We start from the raw sequence: 25,439 nt of genomic DNA, 5'->3' as shown, positions 1-25,439 counted from the left end.
TTAATTATAAATTAATCAAAAATCATTCATTATTAAAAAATTATTAATCATAACTGGCAATATTCTTAGAAAATCTGTTTAAGTGGACCAAGTCCAATGCCCACTCAATGAACAACTTGTTGGTACATCAGCTGCACATTGGGAGATCAAAACCCATAATATTTTTAGAAAATCTAAAAGCATGCTGATTACTAACTGACAATATTTTCTGCAAAATAAATTAATTAGCAACTGATATTAATTGAGTAAGACTCGTTTAAACTCTTTCACAGTAAATATGTATATGAAGAAAAAGTCTCGAGAAAAATAAACATGCAAATGTACCAAGGAAAAGGACAACAAGTAGAATAAAGGAAATCCGGCGAAAACAAAGACAAACAAGCCATGCTCCATCCTACAGTTGAATGTTCTATGGAGTATGTACTACTGGAAATGATAAATATCACTGTGAGCCAGTGTACACAAAAGGACCGCTAATTTTCCTAAGCCACAGCAAAGTGCTCAAAGTTTCTAAACCTTCCCAATCACGCAGGTCCTCAGAGCTTGCAGGTGAAAGAGAGGATTCTAGTCTGTCAGCATCGTTTTTCTCGTCCATTGGACGCTTGCCATGCAGCTTACCATTGTCAGCATTGTTATTCTCTTCCATTGGCATCTTACTTTTCACATCTTTGCTAGGATTGTCACCCACATTCTCAACAGACATACAGGGGCCATCTTCTGGAACAGATTCAGGTGTTACCTTTTTTCCATCAAGGGATTGTCTCGAATCAGAACAACCAGAATTGAAATTATCTCCTCCACCTAACAAAATTCTGTCACCTGAAGACCTTGTATCCATAGCATCAGATTCACCAATTTCACGAACTCCAACCATATCTCTATTCATTCGACACTGCAATTAAGTAAGCATGTGTTAGCGCTAATTGTTTTGCATGGTGAAATAGGCTTTATTCCATTCACATATATATCCAAATTCTTATTACAACTTGCTATGTCATTGTCACTCTCAAAGCTGAAAACAGGGTTTTTTTTCACTCGAGTTTGATAAATTGACTGATTATGTAAATATTAATCGTGCAACAATATCTATTATATTTTCAAATAGAGAAATAGAAGTCATATGATAGGACCTAAGCAAAGACTAGAAAAGTAGGAGGTAACTGGTATTGGTATTAAGAAAACTCTCTCACAAAGGATGATGGATATTCAATACAACGTAGCTTAGGATGTATAGACAAACTTAAATATAACAACGGATTGGACAGAAATAAACTAGAAAATAACACTCTTCCTGAGAATAGAACCCCTCCTATTTCAGCCTGGCCTCCCATTCTTGACCCCCACACTCCTCTTCTTTATTTGTTAGCCTATAACTGCTGACCCAATAAGCTCAACAATTGGTTACCCATCATTATAAGATACTAATGTCATCACCGATCAACATCTAAATCATATTGTAAATAAGATTGTAGAAAATTAAAATTGTATAGTATTTTCAAGTATTACTAACTTCAAATCAATATTATTAGCAAGTGATGGAAAAGGAAAATACTTATCATATGTTTGTGGGTCAAATACAGAGAGGAAAGTAATTTCATGCATGCCAATACCTTAAGAGGATTTGACACAGGTGTGTATGCCGAGTCATTTGCTGCAATAACTTCAGAGCATTTGCCATTTAATTTCACTGAGCTAGCATTATCAAATGACACAGATTTGGACAGCAATCCAAGATTTTTCCTCTTTCTAGTATCATGAATAGCTACATTTTTCTCAACCTCCCGATTTGTCAGCTGTCCATTAAATTCTGAATTCAATAGAGGAGAGCCTGCACAGAAACCTTGAAGCTTAACAATATTTATCTCAATTTAACAACCAAAACAGAAAAACTTCAGTATTGTTTCACATGTCTTACATTGAGCATGTTCTATCTCGGTTTGTGAGCCCAATGTTGGTAATTCATTACCTAAAATAAGAGAGTAACTTAGGTTTTTACTAAGAACCATAGGAAGATTGCATCACATTCATCAGCTAACAGGCATGGTGTCCAGTCTTTAGAAAAAGACAGGGTTATCAAAATGAGTGCTGAACCCCCAGCCACAACACTCTACTGCATAGGGACTTCTTATGCAAGACTTTTAAAAGTGGAAAAGCTAAGGCAATCAAAGATTTTACTTGAGCTCCAAATTTCTTGCAATTGTCAAAGAAAGTTAAAGTTCCTTACTTTTATAGCGATAAGAGATGTGAAAACACCTTAGAAGTTGAGATAGATAGAAAAAGAAAGGCTCTTGAATCAAGATCCAAATTCCCCAAAGCGTGCAAACCAACCAACAAATCTTTAAGAAGTAGGGATTTGCCTTCCCCAATTTTTTGAATAGGGACTCCCTACTTAGTAGAGATTTGTTGGTTGGTTTGCATGTTTTGAGGAATTTGGATCTTGTTTCAAGAGCCTTTCTTTTTCTATCTAACTCACTTCTAAGGTGTTTTCACATCTCTTATCACTATAAGCATAAGGAACTTTAGCTTTCATTTGACAATTGAAAGAAATTTGGAGCTTAGAAGTAAAATCTTTGGTTGCTTTTGCTTTTCCATTTTTAAAAGTCTTGCATGAGAAGTCCCTATACAGTAGAGTGTTGTGGCAGGGTTTGCCACTCATTTTGATAACCTTGTCTTTTTCCAAAGAATGGACACCATGCTTGTTAGCTGATGAGTAAGATCTAGATCTTATACCTGGTGACTTCCTGCAGTCTTCGCAGGTCCACCAATCACCATCTGGCACTTTTTCCAACTTTTCATCATTACAATAACTGGTTGATGAATGAAAAGAAAACCATATCATTTCAATTCCCCATAAAATGAGAGGCTACCAAAACAAAAATACAATGATACAAGATAATAAAATATTTACATGTGTTCTGCCCCATCAGGACACTTGTTACAAATAGCAAGATACTCTTCAAATCCTTGATCCCCACAGATATCACAAACTGTAACCTGTTATCAATTGGAAGCCAAAAAAGCTATATAAATTCATTGAAACAAAAAATAAACAAAATTTTATGTGGTATCTATACCTCTTTTAACACATTATAATGCTATTAGTATAACCTAATGATACTACAGCAAGATCTACTAGGGGAGCAACAAAGGGGGGAGAAGGCTCTAAACCAAGGTTGTTAAAGCCGGACCGGACCGGCTGGTTCAACTGGGAAACGGTCAGGTGACCGGTCCGGAGACTCTAAAAAACCAGAGGATTCCAGAACCGGTATAAAACCAGTCAAGAACCGGTACTGAAAACCGGTTTGAACTGGTACTGTTTCAAAAATAATATATATATATATATATATATATATATATATATTTTAATTTTAATATAAAATATTTAAACATAAATAAAAACACATTTAATAAGAATTACAAGTGAGTATAAATTATTTTATCAATTAATTTTTCTTCTACAACATGCATATAATTTACTCATTTATATTAATTTACAATTTTTTTATATCTTGATTTCTTATAATATTATGTTATAGAATTTATTATTTTAAATCTAAATATAAACTTGTTATTGTTAATAAACATTGTTGTATTTTATTAAAATTTAAAGTTAAGTATTATGATATTTTTTATTTAGATTTTTATGTGTACTTTAAATGTTAAGAATCTAAGAAATAACATTTTATTTCAGTCTTTAGTGTTATAATGTTATGATATTATATTTATTTAATACTATTTAATGTATTATTTAAATATTAATATTATTTTATTAAAACCGGTTCAACCACAATTCAATTACGGTTGAACCAATGAACCTTGAACCAGTACCTTGACCAGTTCAATGACCAGTCCAGTTTGCTACTTTCAACACAAGGATTGATTCCCACAAAATGTCTCAGAAGCACGTAGAGAGTGATAAGAGAGAAAGAAAGAATCTGTTTGTATTAAGCAAGAACTCTGTAACAGAACCAACTGCACAAGGTACCCCAAACAAGCATTCTCCTTTCACACTGGTTTCCCAGCCAACAACAACAATTAGAATGAATATCCCTTCACACTGCCCCTAGTGGCTTATTTATAAAAGCCCCTAATTAACACCTTTGCCCTTTCTCCTAAAATAGACCTTTAAGGTCTGTTTGGGCATTTCTAAAGGCAGTTCTGATTCATGCCTAACAAAAACTTCCTCCACTTTCCTTCTTGGTTTCTCTCCTCCTTTTCACAAAACTATAAACCATGCAAGAGACTTTTCTCACTAGTGCCTCCCATGGCCTTATTTATGTGTCAAAACGTGCTACACCAATTTTTCCTTATAAAGTAATTTTGTATCTTGTCCTTTGTGTGGCCACACATTCTTCTTAACATTCTCATTTCCGCTACTCTGACCATTTCTCTTGCTGTCAATTTAAAGCTCAAAATTCACTACATTAGAGTATAGTTAGACATATAGCAATATGATAAAACTGACTTTTGAGTTTGGTAATTACTTTAGGATTACAAATAACCCTTGATGCATAATTTCCTCATCATTTTGTAGTATTGATCCCAAATATCTAGTTAGAAAATTGTGGTATGAAATCTCCCGCTTTTACTTCAAAGTCATTCTTGTTTCTTGCTAAAATTTCAATGCATATAATTTGTCTTACTCTTGAGCAAAAATCCTTTATTTCCAAAGTTTGTCTTCAAACTTCAAGTTTAAAGTTAACTGCTACCCTTGATTCCTCAATCAAAACTATATCATCCACAAAAAAGATGCAATTAAGGATGATGATCTTTTGTATGTCCCTAGTAAGAACATCCAAGACTGGATTAAAAAATTAAGGACTTCAGGATGAGCCTTGATGTAATCCTATGCCTATAGAAACATACTCAATCTCGTCTCTTGGAGTTCTCACACTAATATTTGTCCTGCCATACATGTCTTGTATAGCCAGAATTGAAAATATCTAATGATAAAACAACAAAGGTAAATAAACATCGAAAAAGCCTAAGCTTACTAGGACCGAAAGCCAAAATGCATACTGAGATACAAAAACAAAAACTAGAACTAGCTCATGTTTATTGAACTCTACCCACATAAGTAGCTTGGAGCATGTTAATGTATAGAATAAAGCAGTTTCTGCTTACATCTTCAATTTACCGAAAAGTTTTATTCTGCCAAATTTTCTAGCATCACCATTCTCTACCTTCCTAATCTATGACACAATTCTATAGAAACAGCCAATGTTTACATCTTCAGTTTACCATGACACTAATCAGTAAAAGATTCCATATTCTCTTGACTTTTAATTTAGAATCTAAAACTATTCCTTTTATGTCACTCAAATCTAGCAATTGGCCACAAACATACAAGATTTCAACATCTGATAAGTGATAACTGTAAACTTCATAGCAATCCCTAGACATCCAGAATGTACAAGGCATTATGTGTATTGTGGCATTATTAGCTCATTCTTAGATCCTTGCCTTGGGTATCTCCACACCCTTTAGGAGCGCTTAGTTTAAACTCTATTCACTTAAAGCTATTCTTTTTATGTTATTCAAAGCTAATAACAGCAACTAGCATACAAGATTTCAACTTCTAAAAGAATTGAGAACTTCAAAGTTCAAAGCAATCCCTAGACACCCAGAATGCACAAGGACTTATGTGTTGTGTATTGTTGCATTATTTGTTCATTCTAAAGTAGATTTAGTTAAAATAAATTCAAAAATTCCCAACAGCATGCCTGGGAAGTCTATTTCTGGGAAATGGGAATGATTCCAATTGCTAACAGCAGAAAGAGTTAGTTGAGTTTTGGTAATCAATGACCCATGGGGGTAGCTGAACTCACCAGGCAGCTGTAAATCTCCAGCAACTGCACAGGAGCCTGAATCTGGTGATTGGCAACAATGGTCAAAGTCACCAACCATCATTAATCTTAGGCATGGGCTAAAGTGTTAACAGAAAGATTGTGATCCTCTTCAGTGAGAAATCCTGGTGGAATTGAGGAGAAACAACAAATTGAAAGAGATTGTGAGCCTTGATAACTGGCTCAATTTGCTGACACCACAGCAAAAAATTCTTATCATCGAGCTTTTCAGAGATCTGATGAGAAAATGTAGCTGGAGCAGATGCTGAAATCGAGGAAGAGTAATTGTTTTCATGCTGAGGATGTGACTGTAATGGAATCGCACAGATCAGATCTTCATTGATTGTTGATGGAAGCCATGAAAATTGATCAGAGAGCTCTGATACTATGTTAACAGAAACTGAACTTGTTTATTATGAAAATGAGAGTATACAAAAGGTATCGAGTCTCTTTTTACAGAACCTATTTATACTACAGAGACTCAGTTAGAAGTTAGTTACAGCTGATTGACTAAGACAGTTATACCTGACTAGAGTTTAGCTACTATAGTTAACACTAGGTAATTAAAAAACAGAAAGGAGTTATACACTCACATGAAGTTGCAGGTCATCATTAATTATTAACATGTGCAAAAAGTGGCAGGATTTCAGTGACCAGCAGTGGTGGCCATAGTCACCCTCACCCACTGTCACTAGCTTAGAATAGTCAAATTCTGGCAATCAGTGACAATGACTGAAGTCATCCGCCATTGATAATCATCAATAGGAACAAGATGGGTGAATTTTGGCAACTGGTGGTGGCGGATAGAGGCCAATGGTGGTCGAGAATTGTGAACAATACATTGATACAACAATTGTTTTTCGATAACATAGCACAAATAAGTATTTTAGACATTTCATATAGCAACATTTCCTAATTTGCTCAACCATAGGAATGGAGCAAACCCACCTTCCTCCATAAAGTGTGAGAACGTTGGGCAAAAATCATTTCCGAGTACATGCCCCCTTTCAGTGTAAGACAAATGCTGTTTAAGAAACTGAGGTCACCCTACCCGGCAATGTATTTCTGCAGACTCAAACATTAAACATGGCAAAAGCCCCTCAACCACTTAGATTAAGCTTGCTAAAAGTCTAAAACTACTGAGACCCTTTCTTGTTCAGGCAGGGGGCAAGCACGATTGATGTGGTGATTCCTCTTGAACATAGTGGCACATGGGACTTAGTTTCTCTTGCTCTAGAGAAAGAATTGTAGGGTATCAATGGGTATATACGCTATAAACCAAAGGGTCAAATTGACTGTCTTAAGCTTGCCTAGTTACAAAGGAGTACGTACAATGAATGATTCAAACAGTCTTGGTTACAGTAATACATTTTCTCCCATAGCTACGATTACTTTTTGTCCGGCTTTCTCTTACCATGGTAGTTATTGAGTATTGACCATTGTATTAGCAAAACATTCTTCTTACATGGTGAGCTTAAAGAACAAATATATAAATAAAGAAACCACCTAGGTTCATTGCTTAGGAGGAGTCAAGCTTGGTTTGTAAACTTGTTGACACTCTAATGGATTTGAACTGTAAATTATTACCATATTAGGGGGAGCCTTATTTAGATCCTGGTAGGTACAAGGATTTAGTTGGGAAACTAAACTATCTTACTATAACCAAACTGGATATTTCCTTTTCAGTTAATGTGGTGAGTCAATTCATGAAATGTCCAAGTGTTGATCTTGATCACTGAAATGTCTTGAATTTGGGCTAGGCTTAACTCAACCCCAAAAGCTAGCTCATGAGGTGAAGATTGTCTAAGCCTTTATAAGCTCTACTTTGGTCATATCTATAGTTAGTGTGAGATCTCAACCCACTTCCCTCACACCCAGGAGTGGACATATGGAGCATGGAGATTTATAGGACTAATTTTTTGTATTGCACTGAGAAAATCATAAACAAGGTAGATTGCACTAGGAAAGTCATGGGGCCATAATTTTTTTGTCTATATTGCACTGGAAAGCCACAAAACCGGGTATTTGGACAGTTGAAGGTGACATAAAATCAAATCTCTGATAGGCTCAAATACCCTCTTGAATTTGGTTTGGATCTAACTCAATCCTAAAAGCTAATTCATGAGATGAGGATTTCCCAAGTCTTTATAAGCTCTATTTTGACCATATCTACAGTCAATGTGAGATCTCAACACACTCCCCTTGCGCCTAGAATTGGGCATCTTAGAATGTGGAAATTGTAGGACTTCTTTTTATATTGCACTAGGAAAGCCGCAGGGCTAAGTTAATAGCATTAGGAAATCCAAGGGGTCAGATTCATTGTTGGAGAGTTGAAGGTGGCCCAAAATCAGGTCTACGATAGGCTCTAGTACCATTTTGAATTTGGGCTAGGCTTGACTTAACTCCAACAGCTAGCTCATGAGGTAAGGATTGTCTAACCCTTTATAAGCTTTGGGTTGACCATATTTATAGTTGACGGGGGGTCTAAACAGAATACTTTAATATGAATCTTGCAATACACTAATAATGTTCTGAGTCAAGGGTTGTTATACAAAGGCAAAGGAAACACTCAAATTGTGGGGGTACTTTGATGCAGATTGGGCCGGTTTTCCAAATGAATGGCAGTCTACCATGTTTTTGTTAGTGTTAACCTTGTGTCCTGGAAAAGTAAGAAACAAAACATGGTCACTTGGTCCACTATAGAGGTCCAGTGCCGAGCAATGGACACTTGTGGACATGTGTAGGTAAAATAGCCATTTGTGAGTTAAAATATGAAAATATTGATCATAAGAGCTGATTTATTATAATAAAAGCAACTTTACATATTGTGTCAAATCCCTTCTTTCATGAGCAGACCAAGCATATAGAAATTGATTGTCACTTTATCAGGGAAAAGTTCCTCCTAGGAAATCGCTATTAAATTTGTTAATTCTAGTGATAAGCTTGCAAATATCCTTACAAAGTCTCTTCAAGGTCCTTGCAACCTCTTCACTTTTAACAAGTTTAGTACATATGATTTGTATGCTCTAACTCGAGGGAGAGTGTTGGAAAGTATTTTCTAAATAGTGGCTGTATATTTGGCTGCATATCTTTTTTTAAATAATTAGGCATTGACTTGTATTGTTTTCCTAATTTCCTAGTTTCCTTATTTTCCTAGTTTCTTAATATTAGAGATTGTAAATTATGTGTATATAATGTATCATGCTGAGGATTCCCTCAAGCAATTAAGAAATCCTTGATCCATCTCAAATGAAAGAACAGATAATCTTAATCCACAAAATTTACAATTACTAGTGGATAGCATGAAATAGATAAAGAGGAAATACCACGTACCACATCACCCATTATGTTTGAGGCACCCGTACGATTTGCCAACTAAATTTGACAAGATTCTTGGACACTGGTGTTCTTGCAGTATGAATGATGTTCAGATTCAATACAACTCAAATTTGGATCACCCCAACCCAAGTAGCACAGCTATAAACATCATCTGCTCAACAACCTAACCTGGACAGTGCTGCTTTTGCTAATGATGACTCCCTTTGTTCGCTGGGGAACTAGGAAGGTACTCCCTGAAATAAATAAATGGAATCAATTCTGATTGCTAGAAAATTTCACCAAGGAGATATTTATCACAGTTAAAAAAATTATAAATTATGCGCCTTCACCGAGATCGCACTATCATAAAAATCATTAAAATGAAAAAAACATCTGATTGATCTGATCTGTTTGGAATAATGACTCTTGTTATTGAAGGTTATTCGGCCGAGTTTTGAGAATCACGGTGATTGCAGTCAGCTTCATGAAAATGAATACCAGCAACCACAGGAAAATTATCATCCGAAGCCGATCTACAATGAATATTTCCTATCAGGAATTCAGGATCACCGTTTCGATTAATCGATCCCCAAATTGGCACTCAGATATGCTGATGCATGAGACGCTTCACCATGGACTTTTTGTTCTTTATGTTTCTCAAGTAAATTTGAAAATCTATCATCACCAAAATTGTTCAAACCTTTGGGAGTGTCACCAGATCGCCCACGAGATTGGGCCTCTCTCACATTTAAAAGCAATTCAATGTCTTCACAAGACTAAAAAACCCTAAAAGTAGTTTCACTTTCTACATTCCCAGAAAAAGAATGTTATGATTTGAAGATACAATGCAGACGGTACTTACCTCACAACTTGCGTGTTGCCTACAATTGCATGCGGTACTCAACAGAGCAGAGAACCAAACGCTGTCTTAGGAGAGCACTTACTGGTTCGCTTTCCCTTATAGGTTTTATCAATAAAGTCATCAATTCCCACACCGCTGTTGCTGCCACTTGTTCAATATGCACATACAATGAAAATGAGCACCATGTGTCACACACATTGCATGATGTAGACTTTTCTTCCATTTTGAATTCAAAAGGCTGAAAAGAGGGGAAACCGCAATCTAGTAATTAAAATAATAACAAATCAGGAGGACAATTATTAATAACAACAAAGATCCTAGGGGTAAAAAATGTACTCAATTAAAATATATTAGCATGCACTACATAATTTGCAAATAACCAATACAGAGCCGAAATCCTAATCACGGGTGATATAAATAAATAAATAAATAAATTAAACCATAGAGAACTTCGAAAATTAAATATCCTCGCTAGGAATTTAAAAATCAAGTCTCTTATGTTCTGCGTTTCCTAAAAATAATTGACATCATCAATTCAGCATTCAATGTTGGTTCAAGATCTTATCAACTTCAACATTGCAATGTGATTAATGGTGCTATTTAAAAATGCCAGCATCCAATAATGTCAAAATGCCTATGCACATATAATTGAAAATGCATACACTAAAGAACCTTATTGGTTGAGAAATGGATATTGCATACTTCATGATGGAGATCCAAGGCTAATCTTTGTTAAAAGAAGTATAGTAGAGGAGAATAGCTACTACTGTTGTTATGTAGCCCAGATGTTTTCATAGAAAAAATTAAAGCAACTACTATGTAGTTTAAATTCACATAATCTGGCACCCTATTATCTTGTTCCACAATTTACCTAAAACGAAAAATAGTAGGAGTTTCAACAAACTAAATATACTAGACACCACCAACTAGGAAAACAAACACTAAAAAATTAGAAAATGTGTAAAAAACAATACATTGTCCTTCAGTATCAATTGGTTGGTTTAAACTTAAAAGGGTAAGACAAATTTTTATTCCCATAGTCACGAATCTTACCACTCCCCAACTAGAAAAAACTACTACAAAATGCATCAACAAAGTTGTTTTGACAAGTAAAAAAAATTCATTTCCACATAATTGACTCCCTGTGATTATCACATGACATGAACTTCTCATATCAAAACTAGTTAGAATCACTTAATTCAGTTATTTGCCTTTTACTATCCATGCTCAAGGTAGAAGAGCCATCAACATTTACTTGCTTTATGGACTCTTTAGTCAGGGTAGGGATATTACAGCTCAAGCTTTAGGCCACTAATAAAAAAATATTTGCTATTAGTTTTTATAAAGCAAAAGGGCAGCATGTTTTGGCAAGACCCAATGTACAATTTTCTCATTATAAGTTAAAAAGCCTCTCTCAAAGTTTGTTTTAGGTCTCACTCACTGTTGGGTCGTCACCCTGTCTTTAGCCCTCTTCAAATCCATAGAAACATTAAAACTACACAACAATCACCAAGCCTTATCCCACTTTTGATGTGTTAGATTATATGGATCAAGTGAGGCCATTGTACTCTGTCAAAAACTGAAAATCCATTCAGATTTAAAAAAATCAATCTTTGTCTACCTCTTCTAATCAGACCATTCTCCATTTGATTAACTTTTCTTACCGAGCCTTGAAAATATAAAAAGAATGAAATTCAGAAACTAATGTCGATCAGGTGGTAGTAACGCATCAGCTACAACAATGCAATCATTCAAACCATAAATTCAGCGCAGAATATGTACTCTTGGATTTTAAAGTTCAAAATTGAGTTGCAAAATAAGTGAAATTCTAGGAGTCTTTGTCTAGACTAGCTGGTTACCAAGGAAGACCAGAAAGGGGAGAAGGAGGAGGAGGTGTAGAAGTTCTCCAACGGGACAATCAAACTGATGCAATAAACTAGAGTAGACAAAGAATTCATGTCCACAGAGGCTAAACCTTTACAACACAATGATAAGGAAGAACATAAGAAACTTCCGATAAGTTTCACTGCTGTATTCTCTTCACAACCATATGATGATCAAATACCAAAAATTCAACAATGCCATAAGTAACATATGACAGATATATTAACACAAACCCATATATGCCCAAAATATATTAAGACTCATTATTCAAAACAAGAGAAAGAAAAATGGAACAACAGAGAATCGAAACAATTTTCTTTTTCTGAAAGAAAATAAAATCAAGTAATTAACATGAAAAACAGAACCTTTATGTTGATTATTAGATACCCACAATCCCAGCAACAATCCGACAACGAACCCATAGATTCAAAGACACACAAACAAAAAATCAAGGTGCAAAATTTAATCACATAACATGATCCAGAACCGCCAAAGAAAATAACAATATAAGTAAAAGCAGGAATAAAAAAATAAATAAAAAAATCCATGCCTGGTGAGTGATATATTGATGGAGATCTCTGAAAGTTGTGAACTTTGGGGTCCCCATTAATGGCAGTGAACCGATACACATGATGGCAGAGGAGTGGAAGGAAGAAAGGGTTACATAAACTCTTACAATACTCATGATCGGTGCAGTGCCTTGTTGTTGTTGCCAATCTTTTCTTTATTATTATCCCTAACACTATGCCATTGCAAAACTCAATTTCGTTTCTTTGACTTAATGCATTTGTATTTGCCTTTGTATCTCAATTTTTCATCTCAGGTGCCCTTCTTTTATTTCCTAGTACTAGTATATCGCCAGATTGATTGAGGTTTTTGAGTGTTAATACAAAATATCTTAATTATTAAATAATTATGTTGGTGAGTTAGATGTTAATATTTTTTGTGTTTAATTTTTATGTAATGGGTTAAAGTTTTTTGTTATACTGATATTCAATTAGAAATAACTTGATGTATGGCATTAACATTTAATTTAGGCAGCCTATGAACCTAAAACTTTATTAAAGGGATTCAAGCCTACTTAAGGTCTTTTTATTTAACTGGCACTGAGACATAACAAAAAAAATGTGTTTGGTGGAAATAACATGGACTCGATTCAGTAGTGGAGGTCTGATTCAAATTTGGTAAAAAGGAGACAACAAATAGAGCAACACTAGAGTACCTACAAATATTCTAACATTTAAGTCAATGTTTGAGAGAAACATAGTAGATTATGAGAGTTAGAGTTTATTTCAAACCTAGGACCTCTTTATATATGCAAGTTTAGGCCGAAAAAATAGTTAGGCAATTATGGTCACACAATCCTTGTGACCTATATAGGGATCATATGTCTCACGTTTATCCCCTTGGGGTGAACTGAATAAGCATGAAATATTTCAATTGAAGTGGACTCCTAAGATATGACTCTAGGACAAAATGTAATATATATATATATATATATATATATATATTATTTTCTCCTTGTAGATATTAAAAAACTATTGATAACATGCAGAGAGAATTTCACTTACTATGGTGATTCTATTTAGGGGTGTTTAGATCCCATCTAATAAAAATATTGCAAACCAATCCAAAAAAATAAAATAAAAATCAATTAAAATTGATTTTATTTTTACCATTTTTGAATAACCAGATCAATTAGATTGAATTTCAAATGATGTTTTCAAAACTAAAGATGCAAATCGAATCAATATATATATTTTAATACATATATATTATTTTGCGTTTCACACATCAACTCTACATTTTATACGTTTCAACTTTCATATTTTTTAAATTTTGTCCTTTCATCGACGAGACATTCATATCAATCAAAAGCACCTGAGTGAATTTTCATGGCTTTAAGAAATACTCTTCCAAATTGTGAGTACTAACTCTTTCAAATTTTATGTATTTTATGCATTTCAACTTTCATATTTCACATTATTTTTGTGTTTTGTTTGTATATTCTATTTTTTGAAAATAACCACTATATATGAATCTAGTAGTATAATTATGTAAGGACTTGTCAGTAAAAATTAAATCATTCAATCCAATACAAACAACATTTTATTGGATTTGATTAGATCGTAATTTCTTCAAGAAAATAATCTAAACTAAATCAAACTAAACCATAAGTTACTTTAATCTTTGGAGTGGATGATTTTTTGGCTCAAAATCGATCCAATCTGATTTACAAGCATCCATAGTTCTATTCAATTTGAGTTAGTTGAGTAGAAAATCAGATCACTTAGATTGTGGATCAAATTTGTCCCGACTCTCTTAGGTTGTGGCTCACGTGAGTTGAACATGTGTTGCATTAGGTTGGGTCACACGTTGGGAGTTTATTTAAAAAAAAATACAACTTATTACACTAGCTCACCAAGTAATTGTAAACTGAACTATTTAATTATATTCTAATGACAATAAAAGATAGTAGTATACTAGCTTATCATTTTTCATAGAGAGAATTGAAATGTGAATTCCTTAAAAAAAAAGAGTTGGATTGTGAATATATTTTAATCACAATAAAGGATAGTAGTATATTAACTCATCATTTTATATAGAGAGAGAGAATTGGAATGTGAATGTGAATTTTCAAATTATTAAAGGACTGAAGTTTATAGAAATATTTTGGGGTACCACCAGATAACTTAAGACCTTAATTATGATAGTTTCCAAATAAATAAAAATTTATCACTCTAATTTTTATTGAGTGCTTCAAAAATTTTATCATCTCAACTTTACTTTTGTATATTTTTTTAATTATATTTACTTTACTTTTTTTAAGTATAGTGAATCGATTTGTATAGCCTGTTAACGTGTGGTGAGTTTAGTCGGGTTGATAATTTTAAATTATAAAACAATACACATATCTCAATTAGAAGAAATATGTATATAATGAGTTTTTTTATGAATATACAATAATGAGTTTAATAAATATTATAAATGACATAATAATTTTTGGAAAAAAAAAGTATATAGGATTTTCGAAAAAAATAAGTTGATATTAAGGAAAAGAGACTAATAAAAAAATCCACCCACTTGAACAATGACTCGTTAGAAATGTTTACAGTATATGAACAAAAATATATAGATTATAAACAGAATTTTTTTTCTCATCATAAGATAATGAATCCTTAACGTTTTGGCCCAACGATATATCAATTATTTGTAATGTTTCACTATTAATATAGATTATTATAGATATAATTATAAAGGTGTTGATAAAAAATATAAATATAAATACTTAATTGTAGTTTTTGCTGACCGTTTTTCTCGTTTTGGTGAAATTTGTCACCAAATTATAAAATTTGCTGCTGTTCCCCAAATTTCATATTTTGCACATTTTGTTACTCAATTTTTATAATTCTGCACATTTTTGCTCAATATATTGTAATTAAGCATTTTGTATTGAAAATTGGATTAATCTGCAAAATTTTAAAAATTGGATGGCAGAATATGTTTTAAAAAAACGTAGCAAAATGTGTAAAAATTTAGTGGCAAATTGGCAAAAATGTAAAAGATGAAGGGCAGTAATTAAGCCAAATATAAATGTAGATAGATAAGTTTTTCGGCTTTCGCATTTTACATTCCTAATTTACTAAGTATACTTCTCTTTCTTTTTTTTTGGTACATAAATTTACCTAATTACTATACTCTTTTATTATTATTATTATTATTTGTTGAACCTTTTTTGTTCTGGTTGCATAATTGGGTTTTAAAGAATAATGAAGAAATAGGGTACAAAAATAGAGTTCAAAGAATGATTGAGGGTGTAAAATAATGTTTAAAGAATGAGATTGCTAATGTACTCCCTTATGTATTTTTGTTTTGTTTTTCTCAAAATTATCATTTTCCGAACTAAATTCTAGAAAGTATTAAAATTTTAACACTTAACTGCTTTCTCGAAGTTTTATAAGACTTTCTGAAAATTACTTTCCAAAAGTGTTATGATACTTTTTGGAAACAAAAATAGAAATTTAATGCATTTGTATCAAGAGATATGAAGCAAGACTTCCTAAATACCATCATCTCAGAGTTTTCCCTCTACACTCTCATAAAGGAGATAGGGTGTTTAGGTTTCAAGTTATGATGAAGGCTGGTAAAGTTGGTCGAGAATAAAGGTTAAGGTAGGGGTCAGTGTATAAGGTGGTCATAGTGAGTGAGTAGTGCATGACAGTTGCAACAATTCCACCACATGCAATAACGTGGAGAATAGAAATCTGATTTCTCTTTTGATTACGCACATGTCAATAAGATAAGGAAAACTAGGGCACAATGGCAGTGTTGGAGATGGAGTAGTACTTGACAGTGGTGTACTGCAGGGAAAGATTCATTGGAGATGGAGATGTAGTGGAGGAAGTGATTGTGCTGGAAGTAGAAGGGACAAATCTAGATCTTGGTGGCAACGTTGATGATGCAAAAGGTGTTGAGGATAGAGCGACATGAATGGCCGTAGAAGGGGGATAGCATCCAAGGGGAATGCTTTACGGAATGACATTTAGGAAGTCCTACTTTGTGTCTCTCTTCTTAACAAATACAAACTCCTATTTTTTCTTTCCATAAGTAAATTCTGGAAAATATTACAACACTTATAAAAAGTGTTCTACCACTTTCAGAAATAGTTTATGGAAGTGTTAAAATTTTAATACTTTCTAGAATTTAGTTTTTGGAAAAGGGTAATTTTGAGGGAAAAAACATAAAGTGGTGCATTTAGCAATTGTGTAATGTTATGTTAGGACTTGGGCCTACAATGTACATGAGCACCTGTCTACATCGAGCACCGGTCTTTGGGTTCCTAATCTCTTTTAGTGGGAATCCGTATGGTTTATTATTAATCCGTAACAAATTATCAATTCGTATGTTTTGAATTTTTTTTAAAATTATAATTTATTTTAAAAAAATTTATACATTTAATTTATTTAAAAATTTTAATAATTAAATAAATTTAATATTTAACTGAATGTTATATTTAAATATTTATTATAATAATTAATAGTTAAACAAATTTGGTATTTAATTGAATGATGTATTTGGATGTTTATTATAGTGATTAAAAATTAAAAAATATGATATTTAATTGAATGATGTATTTAGATATTTATTACAACAATTGATAATTAAACAAATTTAGTATTTAATTGAATGATGTATTTAGATGTTTATTATAGTGATTGAAAATTAAACAAATTTGGTATTTAATTAAATAATGTATGTAGATGTTTATATATGTAAAAAAATAGATCAAAATTAACTGTAATAAGGTCAAAAAATACATTAATAGATTTATGTTAATAATGCATTTTTCTTACATATGTAAATTTTTATTAAACATATGATTTTTATTTAAGATTTATTTATGTAAATAAATTAATTATAATATAAAATTAATTGTCACAAAATTTATTATGTAAATTTACATGTACATTAGAAATTTTAGTATTATATATAGCAACATTAATTATTTTATAACATAATTAATCTATTAGCTCGATTAGTTAGAGTGTCATGCTAATAACGCGAAAATCACAAGTTTAATTCCTGTTTGAACCATTAATTTGCAAAACATATTTTTGAAAAAATATTTAAAAAAAAAGCCTATCGGCCACATATTGCCAATCCCTATCAAAAGGGCAAAACTGGAATTTCACATGTCATGCTGGGTCGGTGTGCCCAAAGCAACTTCCTCTTTTAGTTTGTGAAGCCTATTCTAGGTTCAACACTTGACCCAAACTAAGTCTTCTCCTCACATATAATGTTTTTAAACTTGATCAAAACTTTACCACAATGTTTCTAAAGTGACCACTCTTACTCTTACATCCAAATTTTTTTATTACAAAAATACATTTAAGGAAAACACATTTTTGTTGGGTACAATAGACTAATTTTTTTTTTGTTGTTTTATAATTATAAGTAGGAGTGTGAAATTTTTTAACACAACAAATAAAGTTTGTTATATTGTATATAAAAAATTTAATACAATTAATGGGAAAATGTTTCCGTTATGTTGAATTTTTTTACAAAACTAGAGGGAAAAACCGTGCATTTGTACGATTTAAAAAATTAAGAGAGAGAAAGAGAGAATAAAAGAGAAAATGAAATTAAAAAATAATAAAAAATTTTGACTTTTGAGATAGAGAGATGGTGCAGTAAACAAAAAAGATAAAGAAAGAAAAATGAGTGAATGACATAATACACAACACATGGCAAACAAAGTTGATAACAACACTTGGATAGTAAATTGGAGGCTGGACAGATTTAATATTACTATTGATAATATAATTATATAATGAAAACAAGTTTATGATATGTTAAATTTTGGATAAATAATTATTCTTGTCCTTAAATGTGTAATTCGTTGATAAATACATTTCTAAAAGATGAAAATATGAAATTTAGTCTCTGAAAGTATAAAAAATGCGATAAATATATTTGATCATTAACTTTTGTCCGTCATTGTTAATAAAATAGTCTAAGTGCACACAGGGATGAATTTGTCACTGAAATGATTGTCAATGTGACCATCTCTAATTGCCAACATATGGACATATTTGTCATATAATATTTTCTTGATTTTTCGTTTTTCCACTCTGTTGACAAATGTGTCCCTAAAAGATGAAAAATACAAAATTTAGTCCTCAAAAGTGTAAAAAGTGTGACAAATATATCCGGACGTTAACTTTCATTCGTCACTGTTAATAAAATAGTCAAGATTCGAAGAAGTGAAATATGATATATATTTATCTTTTATTTATAGTAGATTGTGACTAATTATTATAATTTAGAAAAATTTGTAATGATTGGTACACTCTTACAATGTTTATTTTGGTAAACTAGTACAATGTTTATTTTGGATAATTTCTATTATGACAAACAAATTATGGTTGATAATCAATATTATCGTTATTATTATGTTTGTTTTAAATTATGTTTGTCAATATATTTATTTAAGTGATTATTGTAATGTTATGTTTGTAATGATAAAAAATGACAAAAATTTACCCTAAAATTATATTTTACCCTTAAATGAAACGAAATTTCGGATCTAACAAATTAGTTCAATAGAAACATACTAATATTTAGGTTCAATAGAAAATTACTAACTGATAACTACTAAATATAAATTATTTTTTTATAATGAAAATATCTTTAAAATATTTATTTAACAGTTATTTTTGTCTTAAATGTTAGGAATTGATATTTTTATTATTTATGGCTTGCAGATATAAAAAGGAAGGATAAAATCCAAAAAGGTGCAGAAAATATAAAAAATATGAATAAGGAAAATTTTCGACATTAAGTCCAAGTCCACTCCAACAACTATAAAAGGGAGTCAAGCCAAGGAGAAAAGACATACCAAGTTTCAGAGCATTCTAGTACATACCTAAAGTCTGAGAACTCTCCCTTAGGAAAAATTTTCTTCTCTTTCATCAACTTTTGTTCCCTTTTTCCATCCTTTCTCCCCCATCAGCTCCTATACCCCTTTTCTAGTGTAAGACCCCTTATAGCTGTGAGAGGCTAAATCCTTAGTTAGGGTCTGGCAAGCCTAAAAAATCAAAAGATGTATTGTATACTTCATATCTATCAATGTAAACAGGTATTTTATTTCCTATTATTATTTCTTATTTTTAATTTCATGTATCATTCATCATTGCATCATCTTTGTGGATTAAGTGATCGACATAGGATAATCCTTAATAGAAATACAAGAAAGGTTTTACATGCATCAGTTTTAGGGATTAGTCACTTGACAAAGAGTAACTTCTAATAGAACTAAAAGGAAATGGTATCTTAATAAAATCATAGCTAGACATAGAGTGATTGCATGATGCCCATGCATTAAACCAAACATCTAGAATTAGAACTTCATGTATTTTCTCTATTGAATCTTTGCAAAGACATTTGGGAGATAAATATGTAAGATAGGTTTGTCATCGTGAGACATCAGGGGTAAGTATTCTAATAGATATAGGTAGGAAAAATTCACCTAATTGATGAGAAAAATCTAAAATAATACATCTTAGGCAAATAAGACATGCTAGGTTCTAACATTCCCATCTCATTGAATTTCCTATTGTTTCTTTTGTTTTCTATTAATATCTATTATTTAGTTACTGTTCTTTTGACTCATCTTTTACCTCATCTTATATTTTCCTCTTATAAATTAGAAATTATCCAACACAAGTACAAAAAAAATTCCCTGTGGAAATCGACACTTGAACTTTCGAGTCTTTACTATTTGGACATTTGGTACACTTGTCAATGAGTTAACACTAACATTTTAATCCAATAATGATAACTTATTGACATTTTGGTCCAATCAAATGTATTGTCATTTAGGTCCAAAACAAATTATTGACATTTTCCTCCAATAAAAAATATTAACATTTTTTGTTCAACAAAAAATTACTGATATTTCCGTCTAAAAATGGTATTTTACTGACATTTTCATCATCTAATCAGCATGATCACATTGACAATCATTTCAGTGACAAATTCGTTTCTCTATAACACGTAGGCTATTTTATTAGCGATGACGAACAGGAGTTAAGGGTCAAATATATTTGTCGCATTTTTTACACTTTCGGGGAGTAAATTTTATATTTTCATCTTTTAGGAATGCATTTGTCAGCGAATTACACATTCTGAGACAAAAGTGACTATTTACCCTTAAAATTTTCACAAAAGTTAATTAGCACAAAGAAAACATTTTTGTTGTTGTGTTTTTTGTTTACAAAATGAAAACTAGTTTTCTCCAAATTAACGAGAATCAAGAACAAAAAATCAAAATGAAAAAATTACGCAATTTGGGTGGGAGAAGAAGGGAAGTAACAAAGAAAGGGGGATATCTCATAGGAGGGAGAGAAGAGAAAACTTGTTAACTAAAGAGGGTGAAGAGAATGGGCTGGAAAAAGTACCATTAGGGGGGTGAGAGGAAAAATAAAAAGTAAATGGGAAGGGAGGGTGTAGAATATGAATTTTAGTTAAAACAAAAAAAACTTGGAGTGTGACAATAATAAGCCACGGCGAAGATTTTTATCTAGATTTTACTTTTTGCACCCTTGTTTACTTCCCACACCTCCAAAAAGACTCCAATGAACAAAAATACCCCAATTGCTTGGCATCCCTATTGTGAAATGGACATTTCAAAAGAGTATTGTATTCTATAATAGCTACTTTGGAACATGATTTTCATATTCCATAATAAGTATTCCAGAATATGTTTTTGATTACTTATCCCTATTCCAAAATACCTATTTTGAATATAAAAATTATGTTCTGGAATAGCTATTCCAAAAAAAGATACTCATCGAGAATGCTCATTCTGTAACAGGGGTGCCTAACAGCATTCAAACCTCCCACCCACTCCACCTCCCTACCCCATGTTTTCATTAACTTCACACACATTCACAAAGACAAGGGGAACATGAGATCATGTAGTGGCATAGGGGATTGTGCGATTTCATTTTTGTCGAGGTGTTTAAAGTGGTCCAAGCACTCAATGACAGGGTTGGTGTTGATCTAGCCTGGGACGCACGCGACGATGCCTGCAAACGACTATGTTTTGGGTTTGAGATTGGTAGAATGGAGAATAAGAAGGAAGCATCATCATGTTGCAACCTAGAAAGCATACGAAAAAGGTGAATTGATTTAGGTAATGAGAGGAGGAAATGCATTGCCACATTCCCATTTTCATGCGTCTCTCCAATCTCACCATCTCCAAAGGGAAGGGAAACTCTCGAGAGATTATGCACTGCATTACAACCATCTTGTTCCTCCACCTCATTGAAAGTTTACGTCTACGGCTCTATCCCCACCATCATCTGACTCCACTGCCTCATGTGCTCACTCAACGTCATCGACAATTTCATCTTTGTTAGGTGGCAAGGGTGTTGTTGAGGGTATTTTTGTCCATTACGAGTGTAGGAAGCAAAAAGTGGGATGCAAGAAGCAAAAGCCAAGACTAAAAAAAAAACCTGCCAAAAGCAAAGTTGATAAAAATATGTAAACAAAATAATTTATAAAAAATGTTTATAAGGGAAAATAAAATGGAAGAAACAATAGTTTAAAAAGCGGTTTTGCTTTCAATACATTATTCGTGTAAAAAAACAATATATTGTTATTGTTATAATAATAAATCAAGAAATTATATAATTATTATAAAAGTTAATAAATTTATTATATATAATAATAAATGATTTGATGATAATATTATATATATATATATATATGTATATATATGTATATATATTCTAGAAAAAAGTTATAACATCCAAAAATAAAAAGTTCGAAGCTAAAAGGATGAACACTTACCCGACAAAACATGACAATAGTTTATGTAAAAAATGACAATAGTTAGAAAATAATTTATTTTTTATACATACTTTAAGTAAAATAATATTTTACATTGTTATTAATCAATAAAAATACAATTATATTAGACATATTTTTACTACTCAAAATTGTAAAACATGCTTTATATTTGGATTTAGTTAGAAACTGGTCAAGTCTACTCGTGATTGATTTATCTCTTAAACTAAAGTTCAAGGCAAGGCCGACTCATTTATAATCTATCTATGATCTATAATACACAAATTTAAAAATCACCAAAGTTTTGCCAAGTGCTGGTTATATTTTGTTTTATACACTATATAACTAGTTCAGGGTCTCGTGTGTTATGCAGGTATTAAAATAACTTTTTTATAATTTATATGAATAATTTTTTATATTATTTTAATTTTTTAATATATTATTAGTTATTTTCTCAAAATATTTATATATATATATATGTATATATGTCTATATATATACATATATATATATATATATATATATATATATATATATATATATATATATATATATATATATATATATATACTTCAAAAAATTATTATTGTTAGAAATGTTGTTTTAGGTAAAATCTTTACTTTGCTGATACTTTGCTTGTTCCATCTTGACTTTCTTTTAAAAAAATTGAATAAATTTTTTTTGTAATTGTATTATTGATAGGATATATCTAATGATTTTATCAATAATTATTTTTTTCTAAGAATGACATTAATTGTCAAGGTGATAAAACATTCATTCAAGTTAACATTATAAATATTTTATGCAATGTTATGCAAATATAAAGAAAAAAGACAAAAGAAAATGAGAAAAAAAATCAGATACCGAAGAAAGAGAGCATATAAAAAGAAATGAAGAACCTAAATTTGAAAAAAGTTATAATACACACATTAAAAATTGATACAAATGTTTCATACTTCCTCGGATCATCGCAAAATTTATCTTATTTAAATTTAAATATTTTAAAAATTAGTTTCCTTTTTAATTATGTTTCCAGAAATAAATATTGTGATAAATTATTTTCATTTAAATTTAAAATATGTCCAGAAATATTTTTTCAATTTTCTGTTAATTGTTAACAAAAATAATTGTCATATCAAATATTGATTTAAATTATTTATGTAATTAAATAAAGATTATATGTATGATTATTATGTATTAAATTTATTTTGATTAGTCTCATTTTAATTTGAATTGTTTCGTAAAATATATATCATTAAAAATAAAATAATTTTATTTCCGTGTAGTATAAATTTTAATAAAATAATTTAATTTTGTATATTATTTTTTTACTATATATATTTTTATAAATTAAAATAAAATAATTTTATTTAATATTTTTTTATCGAATAAATATGAAATTACCACATAGTATCACCCTGTGATATCACCCCATAGAATATAAACAAATATTTAATTTTATGGAGCGGTGTCACATAGTGTCTGATATTACGTTATTATAATTCTCAACTTAATTATTTTTATTTTATTGTATGAATTATATTATTATATAACATCTATATATAATAAGTTATTTTATTTTATGCATTGTATGAGTAGTTTTAACTTTTAATTAAGTTCTATGTATGTACATATTATTTATTAGTCAAAGTATTGTTAACAAATTTAAAATGTAATGAAAATATTTTTTTAATATTATTGTAAAATAATTTAATTATTTAATCATTTTATATTTCAAAATTATAATAACATTTAAATTTAATTTTAATATTAAATATAATATAATATATTAATCATTTTAACATAAAGAGAGAAATCCTCAATGGAAAAATGATTAAAAATATTGGGAAAAAATGTCACTCTTTTAAGCATATATTTATTACCACTAATATACTTTTCTATGATCGATTAACTAATATTATACAATTATGTTAACCAGAAAAATACTTACACTATATATAGAAATTAATAGTTAGTACATTTTTCTTGTTACAAAATTGTAGAAGATAATACAAATTAAATACCTATAACAACACATCCTGTAAAAGTTCTAATGAAATATTAATTATTTATTAAAGATTAAAAATAGTTTATTTATTTTAACTAATATTTGATTTCAATTGTTTGTATCTTATTTAATTATTTTTTATATTTTACATTATTAAAAATATTGTTCATAAAATTTAAATACTATTAAAGTAATAAAATATTTTTTTTTTACAATATAAATGTTAAAGAACGAATTTATTTTATCATTTTATATTTCAAAATTAAAAAAAAACATTTAAATTTAAAGTTTTTAAACATTTTTTTGTCATACAGTTTTATAAATATCTTAAATAAAATAAGGAATATCTATAAATCTATAACTACATATATGTTTTGTGCATAACACGAGTTAAACACTACTTTATAAAATATATCTCTTTAAGGTTTGAAATAACATTTTTAAAATTTCAATCTACCTAAAAGTTTATTTTGCAGTAAAGCTTTTTTAAATAGGCTAATAGATCTAAAATTTCATGTATATAAGCCGATGAGTCTATACTTTCAAATAGATTAATAAATACATTTTAAAATATTATAATAAAAATATATTATTATTATTATTATTATTATTATTATTATTTATTTCCACTTAGCTTATAAGGTATAAAAATAATCTTTTGATCAATGGCCTTAGTTAGTCCTATATATTCTTTTTTATTGAATAGTTTAAAAGAGTCATGATTTAACTTATTTTGCAAGGGTTTTCCTTTGGTGCATGCAAGTTATGTTAATAGGTAGGACGACTGACCCAAATTTGACATGATGCAAGTCAAGTCATGGGTTTGATCACGGATTATCTAATTTATTTCCATTTTTAATCAACATTAATTGGTCCCATTTTGATTGCTCTTTTAAGTTTCTATTCTTATGCCGACCAGTGTTTATGAGAGTAAAACTTTTCTAATTTTAGGATCAAATCATTTACTGCATGCTTGGTTTACAATAGTTTTAGAAAAAAATCACTTATATTTCAATAGTTTTCTCATTAACATGGTAAAAATAAGCATTTTTCTTAAAACAAGGTTGAATAAAAAATCTCTTCTGAATGAATCAAGTAATCAACTATGGTTTTTGCCTTTTCAGTTTTAGTAATTTAAGCCAAGCCGATCCAAAACAAATATCAAAAT

The 25,439-nt window shown here is 30.5% G+C and overlaps 1 protein-coding gene across 4 annotated transcripts; it reads right to left on the bottom strand.

Annotated features, from left to right (window-relative positions):
* Positions 1 to 321: 321 nt before the first annotated feature.
* Positions 322 to 12,738, bottom strand: LOC121173845 (E3 ubiquitin-protein ligase UHRF1). 4 transcript variants are annotated; one of them, XM_041011229.1, is made up of 8 exons: positions 12,461 to 12,738; positions 10,027 to 10,287; positions 9,180 to 9,418; positions 2,909 to 2,994; positions 2,731 to 2,807; positions 1,916 to 1,966; positions 1,611 to 1,828; positions 322 to 892 (listed from the first exon to the last, which is right to left on the bottom strand). In XM_041011229.1, exons 3-8 carry the CDS (start codon positions 9,189 to 9,191, stop codon positions 443 to 445), a joined length of 894 nt encoding a protein of 297 aa, XP_040867163.1. In that variant the 5' UTR covers positions 9,192 to 9,418; positions 10,027 to 10,287; positions 12,461 to 12,738; the 3' UTR covers positions 322 to 442. The 4 variants fall into 4 exon arrangements, with proteins under 4 accessions (XP_040867163.1, XP_040867162.1, XP_040867161.1 ...); XM_041011228.1 differs by having other exon boundaries at positions 10,027 to 10,264; XM_041011227.1 differs by lacking the exons at positions 9,180 to 9,418; positions 10,027 to 10,287; positions 12,461 to 12,738 and adding an exon at positions 6,795 to 8,504.
* Between the last annotated feature and the right edge of the window lie 12,701 nt (positions 12,739 to 25,439).

This window comes from Glycine max, chromosome 17 (assembly GCF_000004515.6).
Source record: "Glycine max cultivar Williams 82 chromosome 17, Glycine_max_v4.0, whole genome shotgun sequence".
Classification (NCBI taxonomy): Eukaryota; Viridiplantae; Streptophyta; class Magnoliopsida; order Fabales; family Fabaceae; genus Glycine; species Glycine max.
Note: the sequence above shows the minus strand (reverse complement) of the source record. Positions and strands in the feature narration are given on the sequence as shown.

Excerpts from the sequence above, each read along its gene's own strand:
- LOC121173845 (XM_041011227.1), bottom strand. The coding sequence starts at position 6,845 with ATGTACTCGGAAATGATTTTTGCCCAACGTTCTCACACTTTATGGAGG. Across the intron at positions 2,995-6,794 it reads CTCACACTTTATGGAGGAAG|GTTACAGTTTGTGATATCTG; the intron begins GTGGGTTTGCTC and ends AATTGATAACAG. Across the intron at positions 2,808-2,908 it reads CCTGATGGGGCAGAACACAT|TTATTGTAATGATGAAAAGT; the intron begins GTAAATATTTTA and ends TTCATCAACCAG.